Source organism: Aquarana catesbeiana, linkage group LG04, assembly GCF_042186555.1.
Source record: "Aquarana catesbeiana isolate 2022-GZ linkage group LG04, ASM4218655v1, whole genome shotgun sequence".
Taxonomy (NCBI): Eukaryota; Metazoa; Chordata; class Amphibia; order Anura; family Ranidae; genus Aquarana; species Aquarana catesbeiana.
Genome location: NC_133327.1, coordinates 624,515,126 through 624,537,478, shown reverse-complemented (window position 1 = coordinate 624,537,478; position 22,353 = coordinate 624,515,126). Strand labels below are relative to the sequence as shown.

General features: G+C 42.7%; 1 protein-coding gene across 3 annotated transcripts in view; it reads right to left on the bottom strand.

Moving 5' to 3' along the window:
• Positions 1–22,353, bottom strand: part of TP53BP2 (tumor protein p53 binding protein 2) — a 104,636-nt gene that overhangs the window by 51,612 nt on the left and 30,671 nt on the right. For all 3 annotated transcript variants that reach the window (XM_073628332.1, XM_073628333.1, XM_073628331.1), the window contains exons 3-4: positions 8,653–8,800; positions 1,841–1,954 (exon numbers count right to left, since the gene is read on the bottom strand). In XM_073628332.1, the coding sequence (XP_073484433.1) occupies positions 1,841–1,954; positions 8,653–8,800 (262 nt within the window). The remainder of the gene's footprint in view (positions 1–1,840; positions 1,955–8,652; positions 8,801–22,353) is intronic.

Here is a 22,353-nt window from a genome sequence, read left to right as displayed (position 1 = left end):
GCCCTGCATCCCTGCATTTCCCCCCCACCATGCAGGCCGCCAAGAGACCACCTTAGCAGGTGGCAAGTGACAATCTGCATCTGGTGACAGGCGACATGGCAAGTGACAATCCGCAACATGTGGCAGGCGACGTGGCAAGTGACATGGCAAGTGACAATCCGCAACGTGGCAGGCGACGTGGCAAGTGACAATCTGCATCTGGTGACAGGCGACGTGGCAAGTGACAATCCGCAACGTGGCAAGTGACAATCTGCATCTGGTGACAGGCGACGTGGCAAGTGACAATCCGCAACATGTGGCAGGCGACGTGGCAAGTGACAATATGCATCTGGTGACAGGTGACGTGGCAAGTGACACACTCGGGGCTCCCACTGATTCTGCATTATGGTGAGTTAAACTATTTAATTTTTTATAACAATGTAATAATAGTAATAATGCGCTTCAATCATCCTGACACCATAACAACCATGGTGCCGTGATGATTGAAGCGCCAACATCAGCCATTTCCCCGATAGATGTACCCCAAAAAAATATATTTTCTGGCAGTGCCCCTCCCGAGACTAGACTCTGGATCCGCCCCTGATCAGCGGGAGCCAATCGTCCCCGCTGCTCTCAATCTATCCTATGAGAGAGACAGCGGCAGGAGCCGCTGCGCTCATGTACATAACTGGATCGGATGGACTCAGGTAAGAAAAAAGGGGGGGTAGGGGGTGCTGCAGCACAGGTTTTTGACCTTAATGTGCAGAATGCAAAAACCTTAAAGGGGTTGTAAATGCAGAAGGTTTTTTTTTTTATCCTAATGCAATAAGATGAAAAACCTTGTGTGTGTAGCAGCCCCCCTAATACTTACCTGAGCCCTTCGCTATCCAGTCCCTTTGCCGTCCGGGACTCTCCCTCCTGATTGGCTGAGAAACAGCAGTGGCGCCATTGGCTAACTGACAGCAGCGGGAGCCAATCAGGAAAGAGGGGGGACGGGGCTGAACCACAGCTCCATGTCTGAATGGACACACGGAGCAGTAGCTCGGCTCGGGTGCCCCCATAGCATGCTGCTTGCTGTGGGGGCACTCAACAGGAGGAAGATGCCAGGAGCAGCGAAGAGGGAACTGAAAAGAGGAGGATCCAGGCTACCCTGTGCAAATACACTGCAGAGCAGGTAAGTACAACAGGTTTATTATTAAAAAAAAAAAAAAAAAAAAAAAAAAAAAAAAAAAGCATCCATTTCGCAATAGTGTGAATCCAACCTAAGGCTTTAGGAACCACTGGCGATCTGTCCATTCAGGAATCAGTCTATGAATGGACATGGTGAAACAAACAGTGATTCCTTTAAAATCAGGCAATGGACGATTGGCTTTTTTTTTTTCAATCAACCAATTGGCTGATCGGGGGGGGGGAGAACGGAGTCCCCCATCCACACAAGAAAGGTGGATGGAGAAGTGGTCCCTGCTGTGCAACTGTATTCTGATAGTAGGACTCTTCTGCTGTTAGAATACACTAATCAGTGGCTGCAGCTGCTGATAAACAAGTTTTTACACATTCCCATTCAACAGAAGTCAGTCAGACTGATATCATTAAATCAATTAGATGGATTTCTTATGAGCAGGAACAGCAGCCATACATGAATTGAAATTCTGGTCCCTGCTGAACCAGCCGAATTTCAATCCATCTATGGCCAGCTTAAAATTAACAAAGGTTAATAATCTCAAACGGTTCCCTAAAATCCTTGCAATGTACATATATCATATAGAGAGACTAGTCATTTTCTCAACAAAACTAAGTAAGGCTTTGACAGGTGACCTCTATCCAAGGAGTTAAGATATATCAGCTAAGGAGTTGACCCTACCTGACCCTCTAGATGGCGGACGCTCATGGCGCAGAAAGAACCGGGCTTCATTCCACTGCATCCCATACTTCTGCAGAACATCGTACATCCGTTCATTGTCTGCTACAGGACGTTCTGAAATGCAAAATTAGGATTGTGGTTAAATACATTTTAAATAGGTATGTGATAAGTGCTGAGAAAAAACAGGATATTTCAGAAAAAATATATTTAATCTGTTGTGCTGCAGTTCTCCCGTGTAAGGAGAGAGCAGAGTGACAGAGAGATGACCCAATCAGTCAGCTGCTCCTCCTTTTACTGTTCACTTCAGGTTGGGGGAGGGACAAGACCTGCAAAGTGTTAGGCAGGCCATACACTGAGCAAATTTTTTTCCTGCAACCGTAGGTTGCAGGAATTAAATATTTGTTTGATTCCTCCATCAACACAGATGGAGTTGATGTGGGAATCCCTCCTACCAGGCCACTGCCCTCCCCGCCGGGAGAAGACAATGATTATTGCTAGCAGCTGCTAGCGATAATTGCAGGTAAAACCCAGCATGCTGGTTGTAACCAAGTTGTTCGATCAATTTGGTACAGTCAGCCTGCCCATAAATGGATCGAATCTGAAGAGATTTAAACAGTGTATGGCCTGCCTTACTGAACAGCAGCAGAGAAAACAAAAATCAAGTCTCCTACCTTGCCAGACATAGCTGTACTGTGATACAGCTGTGAAAAATATAGGACCTGGATAGATAGAAATACAAATCCTTTGGCAGGTAAAAGAGTTCCAATATATACATCTCATCTGTATTGTGCCATTTCCCTAGAGCTAGCTTTAAATTCATGTCTAGATCAAAATAGTTTTCAAGATATTCATAAAAGAATTACTGACCCATTTCATAGAAAAGTGTCCACTGCATCATAGTAAGTCAGCAAAATGTTTATTTCAAAGTAGGAGTTCTGCTTTAAAATTGCTATGGCCCATAAAAACAATGAAGGTTATAAATAAGCTGGAGAATATGAATACAAAGAGGCAGGAGACCCGGGTAACCGACACATTATTCCTAAACTCAATCTACTTTTGGCACAATGACATAAAGGCTGAAAGGGAAGCGGCTCTGCCAGGCAGTTCTCACGTTCTCCCAATGAATAATGGGAAATGTGCCCGCTGAGCACTGGTCCTTGTCCTGCCAGTGGCTGATGCAGGAGGACAAAGAGCCATTCTTCTGAGCTCCGCACACATAACAAACAGGCCTGTACATCTATCATCCGTACACGCTACACACCACTGAACTTCCCAGTCATTCCACACATCTCCCCGTATACGTCACAGAGGCTCTAACTAATGGCCCTGGGCATGACCAAGGCCTGGATCACTTTCCACCCTTCATTCAACTACAAGGGTTATAGTGAGAAGGGACTAAAGGAATCCAATCAGTGCACAGTAAGCCTTCCTAAAAACAGAAGGTATTCTATTCTCATGTCTCATTCCATCACATATCCCAAAAATAAGAGGATTATTTCACATATTAGAACAGTGGATGAAGCCATGCAAATCATTCCTTCATCCTGTTCATGCACAGAACTCTAAATTAAAGCTACAATTGATAAAGTATACTACGCAATATAAAATAGTGTATGTGAGTATAAAATAATTATTATATATATATATATATATATATATATATATATATATATATATATATATATATATATATATATATATATATATATATATATATATATATATATATAGGAAATAGACGTATGAGTGCTGCCAGCATTGCTGCAGAGGTTGAATGGGTGGGGGTCAGCCTGTCAGTGCTCAGACCATACGCCGCACACTGCATCAAATTGGTCTGTATGGCTGTCAAGGAAGCCTCTTCTAAAGATGATGCACAAGAAAGGCCGCAAACAGTTTGCTGAAGACAAACAGACTGAGGACATGAATTATTGGAACCAAGTCCTGTGGTCTGATGAGACCAAGATAAACTTATTCGGTTCAGATGGTGTCAAGCGTGCGTGGCAGCAACCAGGTGAGGAGTACAAAGTACAAGTACAAGTACAAGTGTGTCTTACCTATAGTCAAGCATGATGGTGGGAGTGTCATGGTCTGGGGCTTCATGAGTGCTGCCGGCACTGGGGAGCTACAGTTCATGGAGGGAATCATGAATGCCAACATGTACTGTGACATACTGAAGCAGAGCATGATCCCCCTCCCTTCAGAGACTGGGCCGCAGGGCAGTATTCCAACATGATAACCCCAAACACACCTCCAAGATGACCACTGCCTGGCTAAAGAAGCTGAAGGGTTAAAGGCGATGAACTGGCCAAGCAATGTCTCCAGACCTAAACCCTAATGAGCTTCTGTGGGGCATCTTCAGAAGAAGGTGGAGGAGTGCAAGGTCTCTAACATCCACCAGCTCCGTGATGTCGTCATGGAGGAGTGGAAGAGGACTCCAGTGGCAACCTGTGAAGCTCTGGTGAACTCCATGCCCAAGAGGGTTAAGGCAGTGCTGGAAAATAATGGTGGCCACACAAAATATTGACACTTTGGGCCTAATTTGGACATTCACTTAGGGGTGTACTCACTTTTGTTGCCAGCGGTTTAGACATTAATGGCTGTGTGTTGAGTTATTTTGAGGGGACAGCAAATTTACACTGTTATATAAGCTGTACACTCACTACTTTACATTGTAGCAAAGTGTCATTTCTTCAGTGTTGTCACATGAAAAGATATAATAAAATATTTACAAAAATTTGAGGGGTGTATGTGTGTGTGTATATATATATGTATTTTTTAATGCAAGCAATGTAGGTGTCTGCATTTGACCTAGTATCAGCCTCTTGTGATCCCTGTACAGCAGGGCTCAGCCTGTGGAATTGGGGGTGGTACAAGTGGGCTGGGCTTGTGCTGTAGTGCAACTGAGTGCCTAGAAAACGCCTTCTCCTCCAGAATGAAATCCACCCATCAAGGCATTTTGATATTTGCCTAACTCCTCCCAAGAGCCAGCCCATTGCTTGTATTAGGCTGCATTCACATCTAGGCACCACGTGAATGCGTTTTTTTTTTTGTGCATTTTTGCGCAACAAGCATAAGGCAGCTTATTCATTTGAATGGGCTGCCCTATGTGCACCAAAGAAGCGCCTGCACTTTTTTGGGGGTAGAGCTTCAAGCAAACTGCCACGTGTCTGCTGCCAGTGTTTGTTGCCAGAGTTACGGGAAACTCCAATAAACGGCAACACTCCTAAAAAGCTGCTAAAAGCCGATGTTCTACTGAAAACTGCATCCCGTTGGATAATGCCTCAGACAAACTTTGCGCATGTGCAGTACGCAATGTCACTCCCTGCAAATGCGCAGATCGTCTAAAGCATTAACCGACGATCTGCGAAGGGAGAATGTATTTGTCAGATTCTGCCTGTCTCTCTGCTCATGCGGGAGAATTGACCGATCACGTGACAGGCGGATTTGGGTATGTTGCAGGGCGGGCCACTGTCCTGCAACACACCCAAATCTGCTCTTCAACACACCAAAACCCACCTGTCACGTGATCGGTCAATTCTCCTGCATGAGCAGAGACAGGCAGAATCTGACAAATACATTCTCCCTTTGCAGATTGTAGGATAATGCCTCCGATGATCTGCGCATGCGCAGTGTTGACATCACGCCAGCTGATCAACATTTTAGCTGGAGCGATGTTGCATACTGCGCATGGGCAGATCAGAGGCATTATCCAACGGGGATGCACTATTTGACAGAACACCAGCACAAAAATGCTTTTTTAGCTTCTAGTGTGCATGGGAGCCTAAAAGCTAGAGCTGCACGATTCTGGATATGACAATCACAATTTTTTTGATAGATTTTATATATATATATATATATATATATTTTTTTTTTTTTTTTTTTTTTATTTATTATGTTTGAGGGTTCTAAGTAATTTTCTAGCAAAAAAAAAAAAAAAATAAAATACTGATTTTATTTTGTAAGCAACACATGCAGTCCAGTGCACTTTTTTTTCTGCATCAAAAACACATAAAAAGTATATGTTTTCAATGGCATAATTCACACCAGTGCTTTCCAGTTACAAAAAAAAAAAAAAAAAGTAGAACATGCGGCATTTTTCCTGCACTGGAACGCTGTAAAAAGCATCAAAAACGCACCAGAACGCATCTAAACGCACCAAAAAACGCACTAGAACACATTTTTAGTTAAGGTTAAGAAAAAACAGAGGGGGGGAAAATGCACTGGACTGCATCAAATAAACGCACCAAAAATACGCATGCAGAAAAGTATCTGGAACACGTTTCTATGGTTTGAACTGGCCCCAAGTCTTTAAGTGGTTCAACTGACCTCATTTACTGATGGAAGTTCATGTCTTTGATCTAAAAGAACCGAGATACATGGTTTCTCTTTATTGCTGTTGATAAACATTTGCCGACTGAGTTTTTTTTTTTTCTCTTTTGACAGCTCTGCACTAGTTTAACACGAACTGGGGAAGTGCTGTATTAAGATCGTGAGGGGGGTTGAATCGCAATCATGGTTTGTTAACGATTAATCGTGCAGTTCTACTAAAAGCTGGCACAAAAACGCATTTTTCATCCAGAGTTTTTCTGGCATTTATTTAGCCTTTATTGTGCAATGTGCATGGAGCCTGAAAGGCATAAACAAACATTGTAATCACTGAATATACACCATTATTTCTGACTTTAACAGCTCAGCCCAAAGCAATCCTAAATTTAGCATGAAGGAGGTAGAAAACAAAACACACCACCATAATTAAACTATATAAAATGCTCTTAAACAGAAACAATTCACATCCTTCCTGCTATAGAAAAAAATTAGATCCACCTTCGCTTACCCACAAGAGGCACACAACTCACCCCATACAGGACCTATCTGCGAATTACATATCCAGAACGGACAAAACACACACACAAATCAAGAAATATGACATTCTGAAGCCTAAAAATGCATTTCTAGTTTTTAACAAAGCAGGAAAGGTTAACACGTGAGATTTTAATTTTTTTTATAGAAATGTGTCTCTACTGGGGAGATTGCTCTCATTTTCTATGGACAACACCCTTACACAAAGCTTCAATTGGACAGAAGGTGTAGGGATCTCCATGGAAATGATTTCCCATCCCTTCCCATCCTAGTGGGGACAGAGACAGAAAAACCCAGCAGATTTTCTAAGAGCCCTCTTACACTGGGGCGGGCGTCGGCGGTAAAGTGGTGTTATTTTTAGTGCCGATTTACTGTCGTTTTAGCGGCCCTATTCGCCCGCTAGCTGGGTGGTTTTAACCCCGCTAGCAGCCGAAAAAGGGTTAAAACCGCCCGCAAAGCGCCACTGCAGCGGCGGTTTGGCGGCGCTGCCCCATTGTTTTCAGTGGGCAGGGGCGCTTTAGGAGCGGTGTATACACCGCTCCTACAGCTCTGCAAAGATTTTTTTTACGGTCCTACAAGCGCACAGTGTGAAAGTACTCAGGCTTTCACACTGGAGAGACAGGAGAGGCTCTTTACAAGCGCTATATCGCCTCAGCGTGAAAGGGGTCTAACTGTCCCCAACTCTCACTTTTACACAAGTGTCATTTCCAGACCTAAGGTTCCTTTCCCACTTGTGCTTTGCAGGAACACATTTAAAAATCACACGTTTTCCCACAACACACAAAAAAGCCCTTTAGCAGACACTCAGCAGTATTAATGGTACCCCCATGCATTTATTAAGGTGCAGGTACGTATGGTAACAAAGTACGATGTGTTCTGGTGCACCATAACTTTTAAAGCGGTTGTAAACCGCTGGACGTTTTTTTAATTTTATTTTTTAACCCTGCAAGGTAAAGGCATAATGTGCTGGTATGCATCGCATACCAGCACATTATGTTAAACTTACCTTAAAACAAAGCCCTCCCGCGCCGAGAAGTCACATCTAGAGGGAGCTTCCATCTTCACCCATCTTGTTTTGGGGTACGCGGACTCCGGTTTCGTGACTGGCCGGAGGCGCGATGATGTCATGGCACCGGGCTCTGAAGAAATGGCACGGGTGCCGCTCCTTCAGAGCGCATGTGCCAGTGATGTCACTGGCTGCATGTACACTAAATATCTTCTAAACGGTGTACGTTTAGAAGATATTTACATCACCTATAAGTAAGCCTTATAGGCTTACCTATAGGTAAAAGTCATGCATGGAAGTTGACTTCCACTTTTTAGGGTAAGGGATGCGTGTGCGCTCTGTTACGCCTTCATGGTGTGAATGATGCCCAAGCTAAATTCATCATCCACCCCAGGCAGTGCCATAATTACCTTGATCTGATGGTCATGGTTCCGCTCTTGTTTACAGCCAGACTTCTATAGGGCTGTGTCCTGAAGCAGGAGATGATCAGAGAATCTCATAGAAGTCTACTGAGCTGAAATGCACAGGATAGTGAAGATTTGCAGCACTGGATGTAAATGACCAGCAAACCTGCATCCATCGGATCAAGGTAAGTATGTATTCTGGAGAGGGGGAGGGTGGGTTAGGTTAGGTCACAGGCATGAGGCAAAAAAGAGAAGTGCATCATTGTACACCACTCTTTTAAAGTAAAAATGTGTGTGAACCTCCATCAAAAAAAAAAAAAAAAAAAAAAAAATCCAAATGCTGCTGAGGGGCAGTACAAATTTTGCTTCTAAAGCCAATAATCTATAAGAGATGGAAAGACCAAAAATATTTTTCTAATTGCTTTACCACATAATATGTCCAAGATTTACAGTCAACCATTACAGGTTTTGGAGGCTGGACACTTCTCATGACGATTATGGATGGAACGCATTAAAGGAGCCATTTTCAAAGGAACCCATACCTGAACCACGCCAAAGTTCGGACAAATGGCACTCCAACTCTCCTGTCTCCTTACAAAGCTCCACCACATCTCTGCAGGTGGTCTCTGGAGTAACGGGAACCTCTGTAAAATGTTGCTCATTGTTACTGAGATAGACCGTAAGAAACATCTGTGGAAGAAAAAAAAAAAAGTGAGTAGACATTAGGACCATTGAATAAAAGGGAAAATACCATGTAGTTGTGTAAAAAAAAACATTTTTGGAAAGAACCACTGTTTCCACCTAATAACTCTAGAGAGCTTGCCAAAATCCAGGTAAAGTGGAATGTCTATGGAGGCATCAAAGACATCTCTCTGGGAACGTTGATCATGTGGAATTCGCTGGTCAATTATTAGCTGCTTATAGATAAAGATTTATACTGTATTTTTTTTTTTTGTTTTGTTTTTTTAAGATTGGAAAAAGGACCAAAATCAAAAAGCACTGAAGAGTGGATTTTTGTTACTTGTGGGTAAAGAAAAGAATATGTAGTTCGGTCATTTACAAATCTCCAACCACCATCTGAAACATGTGGTCACGTAAGATGGGTTCACTCAGCTATGACCTAAAAGTCACGTGACTTACAGTGCGACTTTGCCAGGCGACTTTGAAGCAACTTTAGGGAATGCCTGTGTAATCTTCCTATAATGTCGGATCCAAATCACATCAATATAGAGGAGGGTCTGACTTGGAGGCAACTTCCATTAAAGTCTATGGGCACAAGTCGGATAGAAGTCACCTCACCTTGAAGTAGTACAGGAACCTTTTCTAATGTCAGAGCGACTTTAGTAGTGCCAATTATGACAGCTCACATTGACCAACATGGGATTTTACATGTCACGCGACTTGGGGTGTCACAAGTTGGACCCCCAGTCGCAGCAGTGTGAACCGAACCTTACAGGTACAATGGTATAAAGTTTGTACTGCGCCACAGCTTCTCTTTCCACTGTGTTCAAGTGTTTGCTTACTACAGAACATTTTTCATTTTTAAACAAACATTCTCAGTTACGTCCTTCAACTCAGTACCAAGAACTTCGCTCCCCCACTTATACTCCCAGCACAAGCAAAAAAAATTAAAAATTCCGGAGCCACCCCAGGGGTAAAGCAAGTTAGGGTTCAGGAATAGCAAAACGCATAGATCTGGAGACAAGCTGTTCTAGCTGTGCCTTTTCATTGCTCAATTAGCCATAAAACTCTAATTAGTTTCAGTGATCTTATGGCATCCCTTTCTTCACAAGTAGAAAAAAAATATATTAAAAATATAAAAGCACAATATTCATACATCTTCATTTTCTAAACAAATCTATAAAAACGGTTCTGTATAGAACTATGCAGTGCTATAAAAGTACAAAAACATTTTTTTTTGGCGGGGAGGGTATCAGCTGAGAACTCTCCAAAGCAAGTAACAAATAAAGGAAGAATTTAGAAGCAAGCGATTTCTATAATGGGCAACTCTTAAAGGAGGCGAGGTGACAAAAAAGCCGTAAATGCATAGCAACAATATCCTTAGAGATAGCATTATAAAATGAATCCAGCCCAGTGTACTAGTAATTAGCCAATGCAGGTATAAACCACATTACCCAACTCTGTATAAACAGTAGGCTGTATATTACAAACAATATGTAATATGGGAAGTATTTGCTCTTGGTGAGATGCATGGCTTAAACAAATATATTTGAGCTGTGCACACACAAGATTCAAATGACATACCATGGTAAAGGAAAAAAAAAAAAAAGTAAATACATAAGCAATGTAACTGGGTGACTCAGATGTGCCACTGACACATGTATATGAACGTGGACCTATCATGTGAAAGGAAAAAAATAAATAAAAATAAAAAGTAGAAGTTCACCTAGGTTGGTTTTTTGCCAAAAAGCAGCATTCCCAAAGTCTGTAGAATATGGCAACCACCTTGCATTGGGATATGCTGGGCAGTGTTGCCCAGTGAAGTGCCAATGCAAAGACAAGGCAATTAGCCTTGTTTGCCATGGTATATATACATATATACACACACATACATACATACATATATACACACACATACATATATATATATATATATATATATATATATATATATATATATATATATATATATATATATATATATATATATATATATATATATATATATATATATATATATATATATATATATACATACATACATACACACACACACACACACACACACACACACACACACTTTCAAAAAAAAAAAAAAAAAAAAAAAAAAGTGGATTGCAGAGAAAACACACCACTGTGAGAATAGAACTTCAGGTGATATTAAATGATATTGCACAGAGCAGTCTCTTATCTCCTCTTTTTTTTTTTTTCAGTCCCCCGCCATAGCTGTTCAATCCTTCATCAGAGTGTCCCTCATCAGGCCACCCGTGCCTATAGGTACACACAGTACAGCTCAGCCATGTCCTGCCCCCAGCTCCCTCCTCACAGGGGGGCAGAACAAGCAGTGGGGCTTTTTTTTTTTTTTTTTTTTTTTACTTTTTTTTTTTTTTACTTTAAGCCTAGGTTCCCACTGCTGCGAGACAGAAATCGTGCGAGTTCAGCGGTTTCATACCCCTGTGTCAGTCCGACTTCGGGGGAGATTTCAGAGACATCTGTGCGGATTCCTGCACAGATGTCTATTGAAATCACACCTGAAGTCACCAAAAAGTAGTACAGAAACTACTTTTAGGAATCGATGTGGCGTTGCACCTATACGGATGGTGCCATTGCCGGCAATAGCCGACGATTTAACATGTGATTATCGCATCAATGTGAACCTAGGCTAATGCGGGGTTTTTGTTTTTTGTTTTTTTTTTTATACATAAGCTTTAAAGTTTTCAAATGTACAATACATATATAAAATGCTAACAAAAAAAAAAAAAAATAACAAAACCCAGAAAAATGGTCACAGTTTACATACGAAGACCGTGAGCCTTATCAGTGTTGTAGGATCCCTGAGGCCGCGTACACACGGGCAGACTGGTCCGACAGACTTTCCAGCGGACTTTCGACGGACTTGCCTACACACGATCACACCAAAGTCCAACGGATTTGTACGTGATGACGTACACCGGACTAAAATAAGGAAGTTGATAGCCAGTAGGCAATAGCTGCCCTAGCGTGGGTTTTTGTCCGTCAGACTAGCATACAGACGAGCGGATTTCTGGGACCGGCGGAGTTACGACGTAAAGATTTGAAGCATGTTCCAAATCTAAAGTCCATCAGATTTGCGACTGGAAAAGTCCGCTGAAGGTCCGGTGAAGCCCACACACGATCAGATTGTCCGCCGGATTTGGTCCGTCGGACAAGTCCGGTCGAAAAGTATGACCGTGTGTACGCTGCATAAGGGTTCCCATAAGTCATGGACAATTGGTGCCTGTGGACAAAAAACACTCTTCCTACAAGGAGAGAGTAGAGGATCTCCACTTATTCAAGCACCATCTTAACTGGCATGAGTTCTCAAAAGGTAAGCATAATAAAAAATGACCAGTAATATTGGAAAAATATTAGAGAGAAAAAAATATATTAGAGATATCACCCATAAAGGACCAGTGACCCTCAGGAGTTAAACTTGGATACGTTCGGCCTGCTGTGAATTGTTGCCAGGAGTGCAGCAATTAATGCGGATATTTCATACACAGATTTGCTGCGAGGACAAACTTTCACCTACAAAAAGACTTTATATAAAAATAACCTTGCTATTCAGCACATATTATGTGAAGTCAGGTGCTCTGTGATTGCAGGGACAAGTCCCAACACCGATCACTGGCGCAGAAGGTCTGAAAATTCTGCAGAAATTCTGCCTAAAGGTGTACAATCCAGTCACTCAATTATGGAAACGAATGAGAAGACACCGACCACCTGCTGCATGAGACGTCCCTCTACTTCTAAAATGCTCCAAATTGCCTGTAAAATGCAATATGGCGTGTTCCCTTGTTCCAGCCCCCTTTACGACTTGAAGTGCAGCCCCCGCAACACTGGAGTGAACTCATTTTATTGCTTATGTATCACTTATGTGTGTAAAACACAAATAGTGTAATGCACACACTTAGGTGTGAATGGAGCATTAGGACCTATTAACACTACTGCATTGCAGTAACACCTGTCAATGCACATGCCTGGATTGGAACTTGGCTCAGCCTTTCAACAAGCTTCTGAGAGCCTGAGCCGGCCACTCCCGTCCCCTCCACAGCCCAGGTATCCATTCAGATACAGACCCCCCCCCCCCCCGACCTGGCCCCACCTCCTTCTCCCCTGATTGGCTGATTGACTGACAGCCGCAGGAGCCAATGGCGAAACTGCTGTGTCTCAGCCAATCAGGAGGAGTGTACCGGACGGCTTAGACATTCGTGGACATCGCTGGAGAGAGAGGGGGCTCAGGTAAGTAATTAGGGGGTGCTGGGGAGGCTGCTACACACACAAGGTTTCTTTATCTTAATGCATAGACTGCATTAAAATAAGAAAAACCTTCTGCCTTTACAACCCCTTTCAGTGTGCAGCAGCCACCCTCCAGCGCCCCCTAATACTTACCTGAGCCCCCTCTCTGTTCAGCCACGTCTAAGGCCCCTTTCACACTGGGGCGGTTTGCAGGCACTATTGCGCTAATATCGCCTGCAAACCGACCCAAAACAGCCGCTGCTGTCCCTCCAGTGTGAAAGCCCTGAGGGCTTTCACACCGGAGCGGTGCGCTATCAGGACAGGAAAAAAAAAAAAAAAAAAAAAGCCGGCAAAGCGACTCTGCAGTGGTTTTTAACCCTTTCTCGGCCGCTAGCGGGGGGGGTAATACCGACGGTAAAGCGGTGCTAACAATAGTGGCGCTATACCGCCGCCGTTGCCACCGCCCCAGTGTGAAAGGGGCCTAAGAGCATCTCAGCCGCCCGGGACTCTCCCTCCTGATTGGCTGAGACACAGCAGCTGTGCCATTGGCTCCCGCTGCTGTCAAAGTCAGTTAGCCAATCAGGAGAGAGAGGGGTGGGGCCAAACCGCAGCTCCATGTCTGAATGGATACACTGAGCTGTGACAACTTGCTGTGGGGGCACTCAACAGGAGGGAGGGGCCAGGAGGACAGAAGAGACACCTGAGAAGGGGAGGATCAAGTCTGTTCTGTGCAAATCCACTGCACAGAGGAGGCAAGTTATTTTTATTTTTTTTAAAACGTGACTTGACAATCATTTTAAGCCTTTAAAATTGCGCTACTTCAGCACGATTTCAAAGCCGCAGATCAATGCGATTTGGACCTCCAATTTCATTGAAGATTGTGACTTCATTTAACAGAAGTCAATGCAAGTCGCAATGAAACCGCAAAAAAGTAGTGCAGGAACTTTTTTCAAAGTTGCTGCAACTTGATTCGCAACGATTTGAATGGTTCCATTGTTGGCAATGGGGTGAAACTTGTCATGCGACTTTTAACTGTTAAATCACTTATTGCCAAAGCTTAATTAAACAAACTGAAGTTAGGGCCCTTTCACACCAATACGCTCTTCCTGCGTTTTTTCGTTGCAAGAAAAACATTTTCTTTTAAATCCTATGGGATTTTTCACACCACTGTGTTACCGGTGCAGTGCGCTTTGAAAAGTTCTACATGCTGCATCTTTGGTGTGGTTTTGAAACCCGCACCAAAAACGTAGCTTCCTACTGAAAGGAATGGAAATTTCGGTAAAAATGCACAGAGATTTTGCACTTTTTTAGTTACATGTTCATTTTTCAGAGGTGCAGGCAACCCAAAAAAAAAAAACGCACAGCAAACGCATCTGAAACACAGCAAAAGCGCTTTAAAACCGCATATGCGTTTTTACGGCGATTTTGCTACAGCAGTGTGAAAGTACCTTTAGAAGCCGATTGGTTACTAAGCACAGCTGCACCAGACTGTGTGCTCCAGTTTTTAGTAAATACTCCCCTTCAGTTTACTAAAGCCCTGTGTGTTATAAACAGTTGCCACTAGATGCACATATGACAGGGTGACAACACAACTGAGACCAACCAGACCATTGTCACCCCATTTATAAAGTGCAGCACAAGGACTTCCCCAGTAGAATTGTCAGGCATTTTTAAGAAGGCTATATATTTAAAATTACTACTTTTCATTGTTAAAAAATGGATTATGTGTTTGGTTTGGGTTTATAGATACTTTAGCAATGGCAAAGTCAAAATCCAGCAACAATGGCTGTCTGTGCACCCCAACACCTCCAACTTTTCCCCCCACTTTCACTTGCAATAAACAAGCACAACAGCATCAATGTTACAAATGCCCACACAAGTGCTGTATGCTTTTTGAATAAAAAGTAAATGCATTACAAAAAAAGAAAAAAGAAAAAAAAAAAAAAACAACCACAATAAAAATCTAAGAATAGCACAGGAGGAACGCCAATTTATCACACTTTAATTTTGTCTCTAATGTGATCTGGCATGAGGCCACATACGATCGCTCTGTATAGGAGGGTGGAGATGATCTCTCTGTTGGTAAAAGGTCATCACTTCCCAACATAACATTTGTTTTGTGTGGACAGCAGTGACACAACCCGCAGACTATTCCATGTGGCATACACAGTAAGGTTGTGGGAGAGATTGCCATGACCTCCAGTATGACTCATATACAAAGTCGCACATTAAGCACACATTGTTTATTCCCAGCCAGGGATGAGCTAAGCGATAACTTTGTATCCAGCCACATCGGCATTAGTCACATCGCTGATAACCGGTTCCCCCGCTTTCCTGGCCACACAGGATACAGATCAGGAACACAAAGGCCTCCTCTACCGGAAGACTCAGTCAACTTTTTTTTTTTCTTTACGTGGAACTTCAGGGTTTTGTTTTGTTTTTTTCCTTTGGGAACAGCACAAGTGTAATAAGTTACCTCTAATGCAGAGTATCCAACACTCAGATCTCTGCAGATTACTGTACAAATCATTCCTTCATTTCAGGCTGATTACCACATTACACGGCTCTTCTTTATTTCTTGTCATTCTCTCTCCTCCCATCTATTCACAAAAAGCCTTGTATTGTATTCACAGAATGCAAGGTGTTCTATGAATAGACAAGGAGTGATCCTGACATTTTCCTGCCCCTCCCTTCCCTTTGTCCATTCACAGAATATCTTACAATCAGTGAAAAAATACAAGGCTATTTGGGTAATGGAGGGGGGAGTGAAGGAGTCAATCCTTTACTGTATGAGAGCAGGAGCGCCGGAAGAAAACTGGTGTCTTAAAGTGTTCCTCCGCATTATTTAAAAAGGCTGTTTGATCCCGTCTTCTCTGATCCTCCCCTTTTTCCACTGTCCCCAACCCATCTGCTGATAAAACAGAGTCTTAGGGAATAGCTGCATATGCAATTTGGTGTGCATCGCTAGAAAGTTTTTATTTTTTCCTTGGGAGCGTGCATGTGATCAGCACAGGGCCAATCAGCACTGTCCAGACAGATTTAGGGGTCCTGCAACCTCATAGGACAATCAGGGGAGAATGAAAACTCCTCCTACAAGCTTTAACCAGACACTGATAGAAGGCACAAGACTGCTATATACCGCTGATGAGAAACAATATTTAGTTTATATTTACAAAAACTTTTGCATTTCCATGTTCTGTGTACTGTAGGAGACCAGATATAGTGAATGCAGGGTCCTGGGTTTAGTAACACCAAGGCCCCTTTCACACTGTCGGACCGCTCAGGTCCACCTGTCGGCGGACCTGGACGGGCGCTCCATGTTAGTCTAAGGAGCAACGGATGTCAGCGGTGACATGTCACAGATTACTGTGTAAAAAAAAAAAAATATATTATATATATATATATATATATATATATATAGCAATAAGCGTGTATTGATTGGTTTGGAAAAGTTATAGCATCTACAAAAAAAAAAGGGAAAGATTTATGGCATTTTTATTAATTTTTTTTTTTTTTTACTAGTAATGGTGGTGATCAGTGATTTTTATCGGGACTGCGACATTATGCCAGACAGATCAGACACTTTTGACCCATTTTTGGGACCACTGGCATTTATACAGCGATTAGTGCTATAAAAATGCACAGATTACTGTGTAAATGTCACTGGCAGGGAAGGGGTTAAACACTAGGAGGCGATCAAGGGGTTAACTATGTTCCCTAGGGAGTGATTCTAACTATGGGGGAAGGGAACTGACTGAGTGAGGAGAGCGATCATTGTTCATACTTAGTATGAACAACAGATCGCTCTCCTCACCCCTGACAGCATGGAGATGTGTCCGTTTACACTGACAGATCTCTGTTCTGTCTCTGTGTGGAGACATCACGGATCATCGCAACTGCTGGGCTTGCGCATCGGCTACAGCGGCACGGGTACGAGCCTCCAGCGGTGCGCGCGCCCCCTAGTGGTCAAAAGGCGAAGGGGAGCCAACCTGCCACAGTACATCTGCGGCGGCTGGTCAGGAAGGGGTTAATGGAGTTGTAAACCCTCATGGTTTTTCACTTTAATGCAGTCTATGCATTAAAGGAAGAACTGCAGTCTGCTAACATAATCTGTAATAAAAACATCTTTGCCATCCTGAAGCTTCCCTCCAATCACTTTGCATATTATTTTATATATACTGGGATTCTGTACTTGCCAAATATGCTGCAGAAATCTCCCTCCACTGAGTCTGGCTGCATCCATTTTACTGGGGGGGTAGCTGAAGCTGCTGCCTGTTAACCTGGATTTACAAAGACACACACCTCCAGCTCTGCAGCTCTCATTAGCTCTCTTATGACTCAGCCCCCTCCCTTCCTGGCAAACTCACAAGAGAGAGCTGTGCATGATATCATAAGCCTAGGCTTTTTACCAGACAAGAAAAAGGAAGTGGGCTGTATAAGGTATTTACTGGCAGAAAAAATGTTTTACTATCCAAAGTTAAAACAAGAGCAGAGGATTTGATAGAAGGAAAGTTGAAAAAAAAAAAATGACTGAAGTCCTGCTTTAAGGTGAACCACCTTCTGTGCTGCAGCTGCCCCCCAGAGCCCCCCTTTTCTTACCAGTTCGTTCCAACTACGGGGATGAGCACAGCAGTTCCAGCCGCTGTCTCGGGTCCTCATCGGCTAGACTGACAAATCCAGTGGCACGGGAGCCGGGGCTGAGTCTTGCTGTTTGTGTCAATGGATGCAGCAGCAGGACTCAGGAGCGCGCCTGCACGAGTACCCCCACTGAAAGCGGCTCTCCGTGGGGGCACACGAGAAGAGAAGCCAGGAGCACCGCCAGGGGACCCCAGAAAAGTAGGATTGGGTCCGCTCTGTGCAAAACCCTTGCAAAGAGGAAGTATAACATTTAAAAAAAAAAAAAAAACCCTTTACAAACACTTTAAAGGGTTACTAAACCCAGGACCCTGCATTCACTATATCTGGTCTCCCACAGCATAGAACATGGAAATTAAAACCTCTCTAGCAAGGCGCACCAAACTGAGCATGTGTAGCCTGACTCCATAGACTGTTATCAGGAAATCATCAGGGGACAGTGGAAGGAGGAGAGGATCAGAGAAGACAGGATCAAACAGCTTTTTTACACAATGCACAGAATTAACCCCCTTAGGTTCCACAGTGAGTATAACAACCATGCTTTACTGCATATACAAGAAATAGGAAAAGAAAATGCCGCTCCAGGTGAGTGATGGAACCAGGTAGGCTGGGGAATGGACTCCTCCCAGGGGTGCTAGCCTCGGCTCGCCGGCCGTGCAATATGGATAAAAGGAATGGATGGCTGCCCTGTGGTGTTATTCATGTTACGGATTTTACAATAAAGAGATTTATCACTACCTCGGTGTGCAGCCATCCATTCCTTTTATCCTTACTGCAAAGCAGCTTGGGAGGCCAGCATGGGTAAAAGGACAGGTTCTTTTAAGGGAGCAGTGTTGAGTTTTAGGGTTGAACTAGACTTTTTTTCAACCTGACTATGTAACTGAGTGCAGTAGGGATGCACCCATACCATTTTTTTTTTTTTTTACAAAAAAAAAAAAATTGTTTTTTTTTTCTTTTCCTCCATTTTTTTTTAGGTATTTTTTTGTGCAATTTTTTTTTCAGGGTGGACCTCCACTTTAATAAACATGTTAATAAATATTGCCCATTTTTCTTTTGTGACAGTTCCAATTACCGCACTTCGTTAACACAGGGGAGACTCACTGACAGCTCAAAGAACCAAGCCTGAAAGTATCGGTTTTAGGTATCGGTGCATTTGCACGAGTATCGATACTTGTGCAAATACTCAGTATCGGCACCGATACTAGTATCGGTGCAACTCTAGAGTGCAGACTGTACATAATACAAGTGTTTTAGGTCAGCTCCCAGTAGTACATTCAGTCCTGGTCTGATGAGGTGTGTGATAAGAACAGCAGCAACACTGTTGTGTACACACCGATCATAACCCACATGCCTGGCATTCCAGGAATAGATCACCTCTGCCCCAGCCGCGGATGAAGAGAACCAGAGAGACTGTGCTATTAGGGGATTACAATGGCCCATGTGGGACTTCTCGTGCATATATATATCAGTACACACACAGAAACCTAACATGTAATTTACACTCCCACACTATGAAGTTCAGTATAAGCTGCGGAAAGTTACCCACCCATCTGACACCAAGTTCTTCCAGTAAATCCCGGATTAGGACGATGAGAGGGATGATGATTCTATTCTAATAGGTGCAGAAAAGATTACAGGGAGCACCCCAAACAATCTAATTATGCAGGGGATGTTTTTAGAACACTGCAAACAATTAAAAGCACACCCAAATTTATTTTTAAAGAAAAAACAGAAAATCACATGTTCATAAGTCTGACACAAGGTATGATACTTTGACCAGATCACCCGGCAATTTGAAGTTCAAAGGAATGATTCAAAATTAAATAAATAAATAAGTGTATCATGCTGTTTTCGCACATTTGTATTCACTTTTTTAAAAAAATGTAGAGGAACACCTCACTACACTAAGGGGTTGATTTACTAAAGGCATATAGACAGTAAACTTTGCAAAGTGCAGTTGCTCCAGATCTTAGTAAATGAGGTAAAGCTTTACTTTGCAAAGAATGTCCAATCAAGTGCAAGGAAAGTTTAAAACACAGCATTTTTGCTTGCACGCGATTGGAGGATGGAAGTCAGCAGAGCACAGTCCATTTGCTTTGAGTAAATCAACCATTTAGGCCGGGTTGAACAAAAAAGAAAAAAAAAAAGTCACCTTCAGTCAGAACCGCTGTAGTAACCATGCAAGGTTAGTACACAGATTTTCCCCGCCGAGCTGTTGTGTTCTGACAGAGGGATGCCACCCCCCACCCCCCCGCCAGAACAAGCGCTCTCTGCCATTGGCTGATTGGGAGTCAGACAGCTGCTGGTTTTCCAGCATATACGGCCAGCTTCTGTTGGACAGACGGACATACACACAGGCAGAATGTCGGCTGTTTTTGAATTTTTATGTCTCCTGACATCCTGCCCATGTGTACAGGGCTTTAGCATGCCCTTTCTGAGACAAATGGCAAATAGACTGGGCACTTTTCAAAGTGCAGTTGCTCCAGAGCTCGGCAAATGAGCAGAAGTTCTGCTGACTTCCATCATCCAATGATGTGCAAGCAAAAATGCACATTTTACTTGCATGTGATTGGGTATTCTTTGCAAAGTGAAGCTTTACCTCATTTACCAATCTCTGGAGCAACAGCACTTTCCAAAGTGTAAAGTATATTTGCCTTTATTTCATTTATTATACATGTTTAACCGCCCCCCAATCCCTACTCTGTTTAGCTGCTAAGTGTACACATACTGCAGCAGGAATTAAGCCCCCTGTTGCTTTTGGTGGGTGCTACTGCCTTCCAATCGCAGCCCATTCAAGTAAATGGAGCCACTCTGCAAGCGCCCCGAAACTGCATGCTTCTGCGAGGTCCAAGGGGTTAAAGCGGGTGGTGAGAAAGGAACAACGCTGCCTGCTTTAACCCCTTGTTTGCTTTACTGCACAAGGTTGCAGGGCACTTGCAGAGTGGCCTCATTCACTTGAATGGGTCAAGCTTGGCAGGTGCTACACCCACCAACCTCGTCAGGGCGTATAACTCCTGCTTCGGCTGTGACACGTGTACCCCCTGGCCACTGCAGCTAAAGTGGCTCAAGTATGGGGTTTTACCATCCCCGCCAAACTGCAAACGTAAATGAACTTTTACTGTTCTGAGCCCCCTATAAAGCCGCTTTCACACTGATGTGCTGCGGTTTACCTGTAGAGCCAGGTAGACAGGAGTCAACACTACAGAGGAGGCATCGGCTTTTGCTCCCTACTACAGCTTCAACTTTACAAGTAGTCCCTCTGCATTGCACTCTGTAAAGGTGGGTCAGCAAGCCCAGACCACAATCTACCAGTGTATATATATATATATATATATTATATATATATATATATATATATATATATATATATATATATATATATATATATATATATATATATATATATATATATATATATATATATATATATATATATATATATATATATAAAATTTATTTTTTATTTTTTTTTAATTAATATAAACACCTTGTAAAACAAAGCAAAGAAATTAGAGGTGCACCGAATGAAAATTTTCGTGCCGAAAACGTACTGCACTGCCTCAAAAACAGCAGTTTAATAAAAATTATGTATAAATTATATTATTTTTTTGATACACACACACACACACACACACACACACACACACACACACACACACACACACAATTATATACATTTGCCTTTTATTTAATATCATGAATTTAAATGAATCTAAAATCTTATTGGTCGGCCATTATTGGCACCTTTAGTGCAAGAAAAGCTCAAGGAAAAAATGTGTCCCTTTAAAAAATTCTATGCATCTCTTCACACTGGTCCGTTGCACTTCCGCCGTGGTGTTAAAAATCTTGTTTGCTGCATTTTGGTCAGAAAAAAAAAAAAAAAGTACCAAAATTGCACCTCCCCATTGAAAACGCAGCAAGAACACAATAATGCACCCGTGTTACATTTCTGATGCAGTTTTTGAGTCACATGACCTATGAAAGACACGCCAAAAGCACAATAAAATCACAGCAAAAATCACATGCATTTTCGGCACCTTTTTCTCTTATTGCCAAAATGCTTTATGTTTTGGCGGCTGCAATTTTGGTGCATCTCTAAAAAAAAAAATTCCAAACAAACTTGAGCCCATTAGCCTTCCTTACATCAGAGCCCCCATCAAAATCCTTCTTATATCCGAGTTTCCCCTTAGATCAGAGTCTCCCCCCCTTACATCCAGGTCACATCAGAGTCCTCTTCTTACATTAAAGGGCCACATTTGGACACCCCTGGCTTATATGATCAGTGATTCTGTTTTAACCTACTTGAAAGTGTATCAGTCACAAAGTAAGACACCTTTGCAACAACTGCCAGTGACCTCCAAGCTGCACATCAGCGCCAGGGTAGTAACACTCACTCTTTTCACAGTGACGCCGATGTCACTTCCCCATTAACAGCATGTATAAAAGGAGTGCAACAATTGCTTTCACACGAGTATTCTGCTTCCTGGCAGATTCCATATTAACAGCACACAATAAATCTGACAGTTAATAAACATTTTTTTGACTGGGACTGTCATTTGTGAGCAGCCTGGAGCTATGGGCCTCTTCATTTAAAAACTTTTCCTTTTTGCAGAGCTGTCAGAAGAAATTGTAGAAGTGAAAGAAATGCCACGAGCAGACGTAAGAGGTAA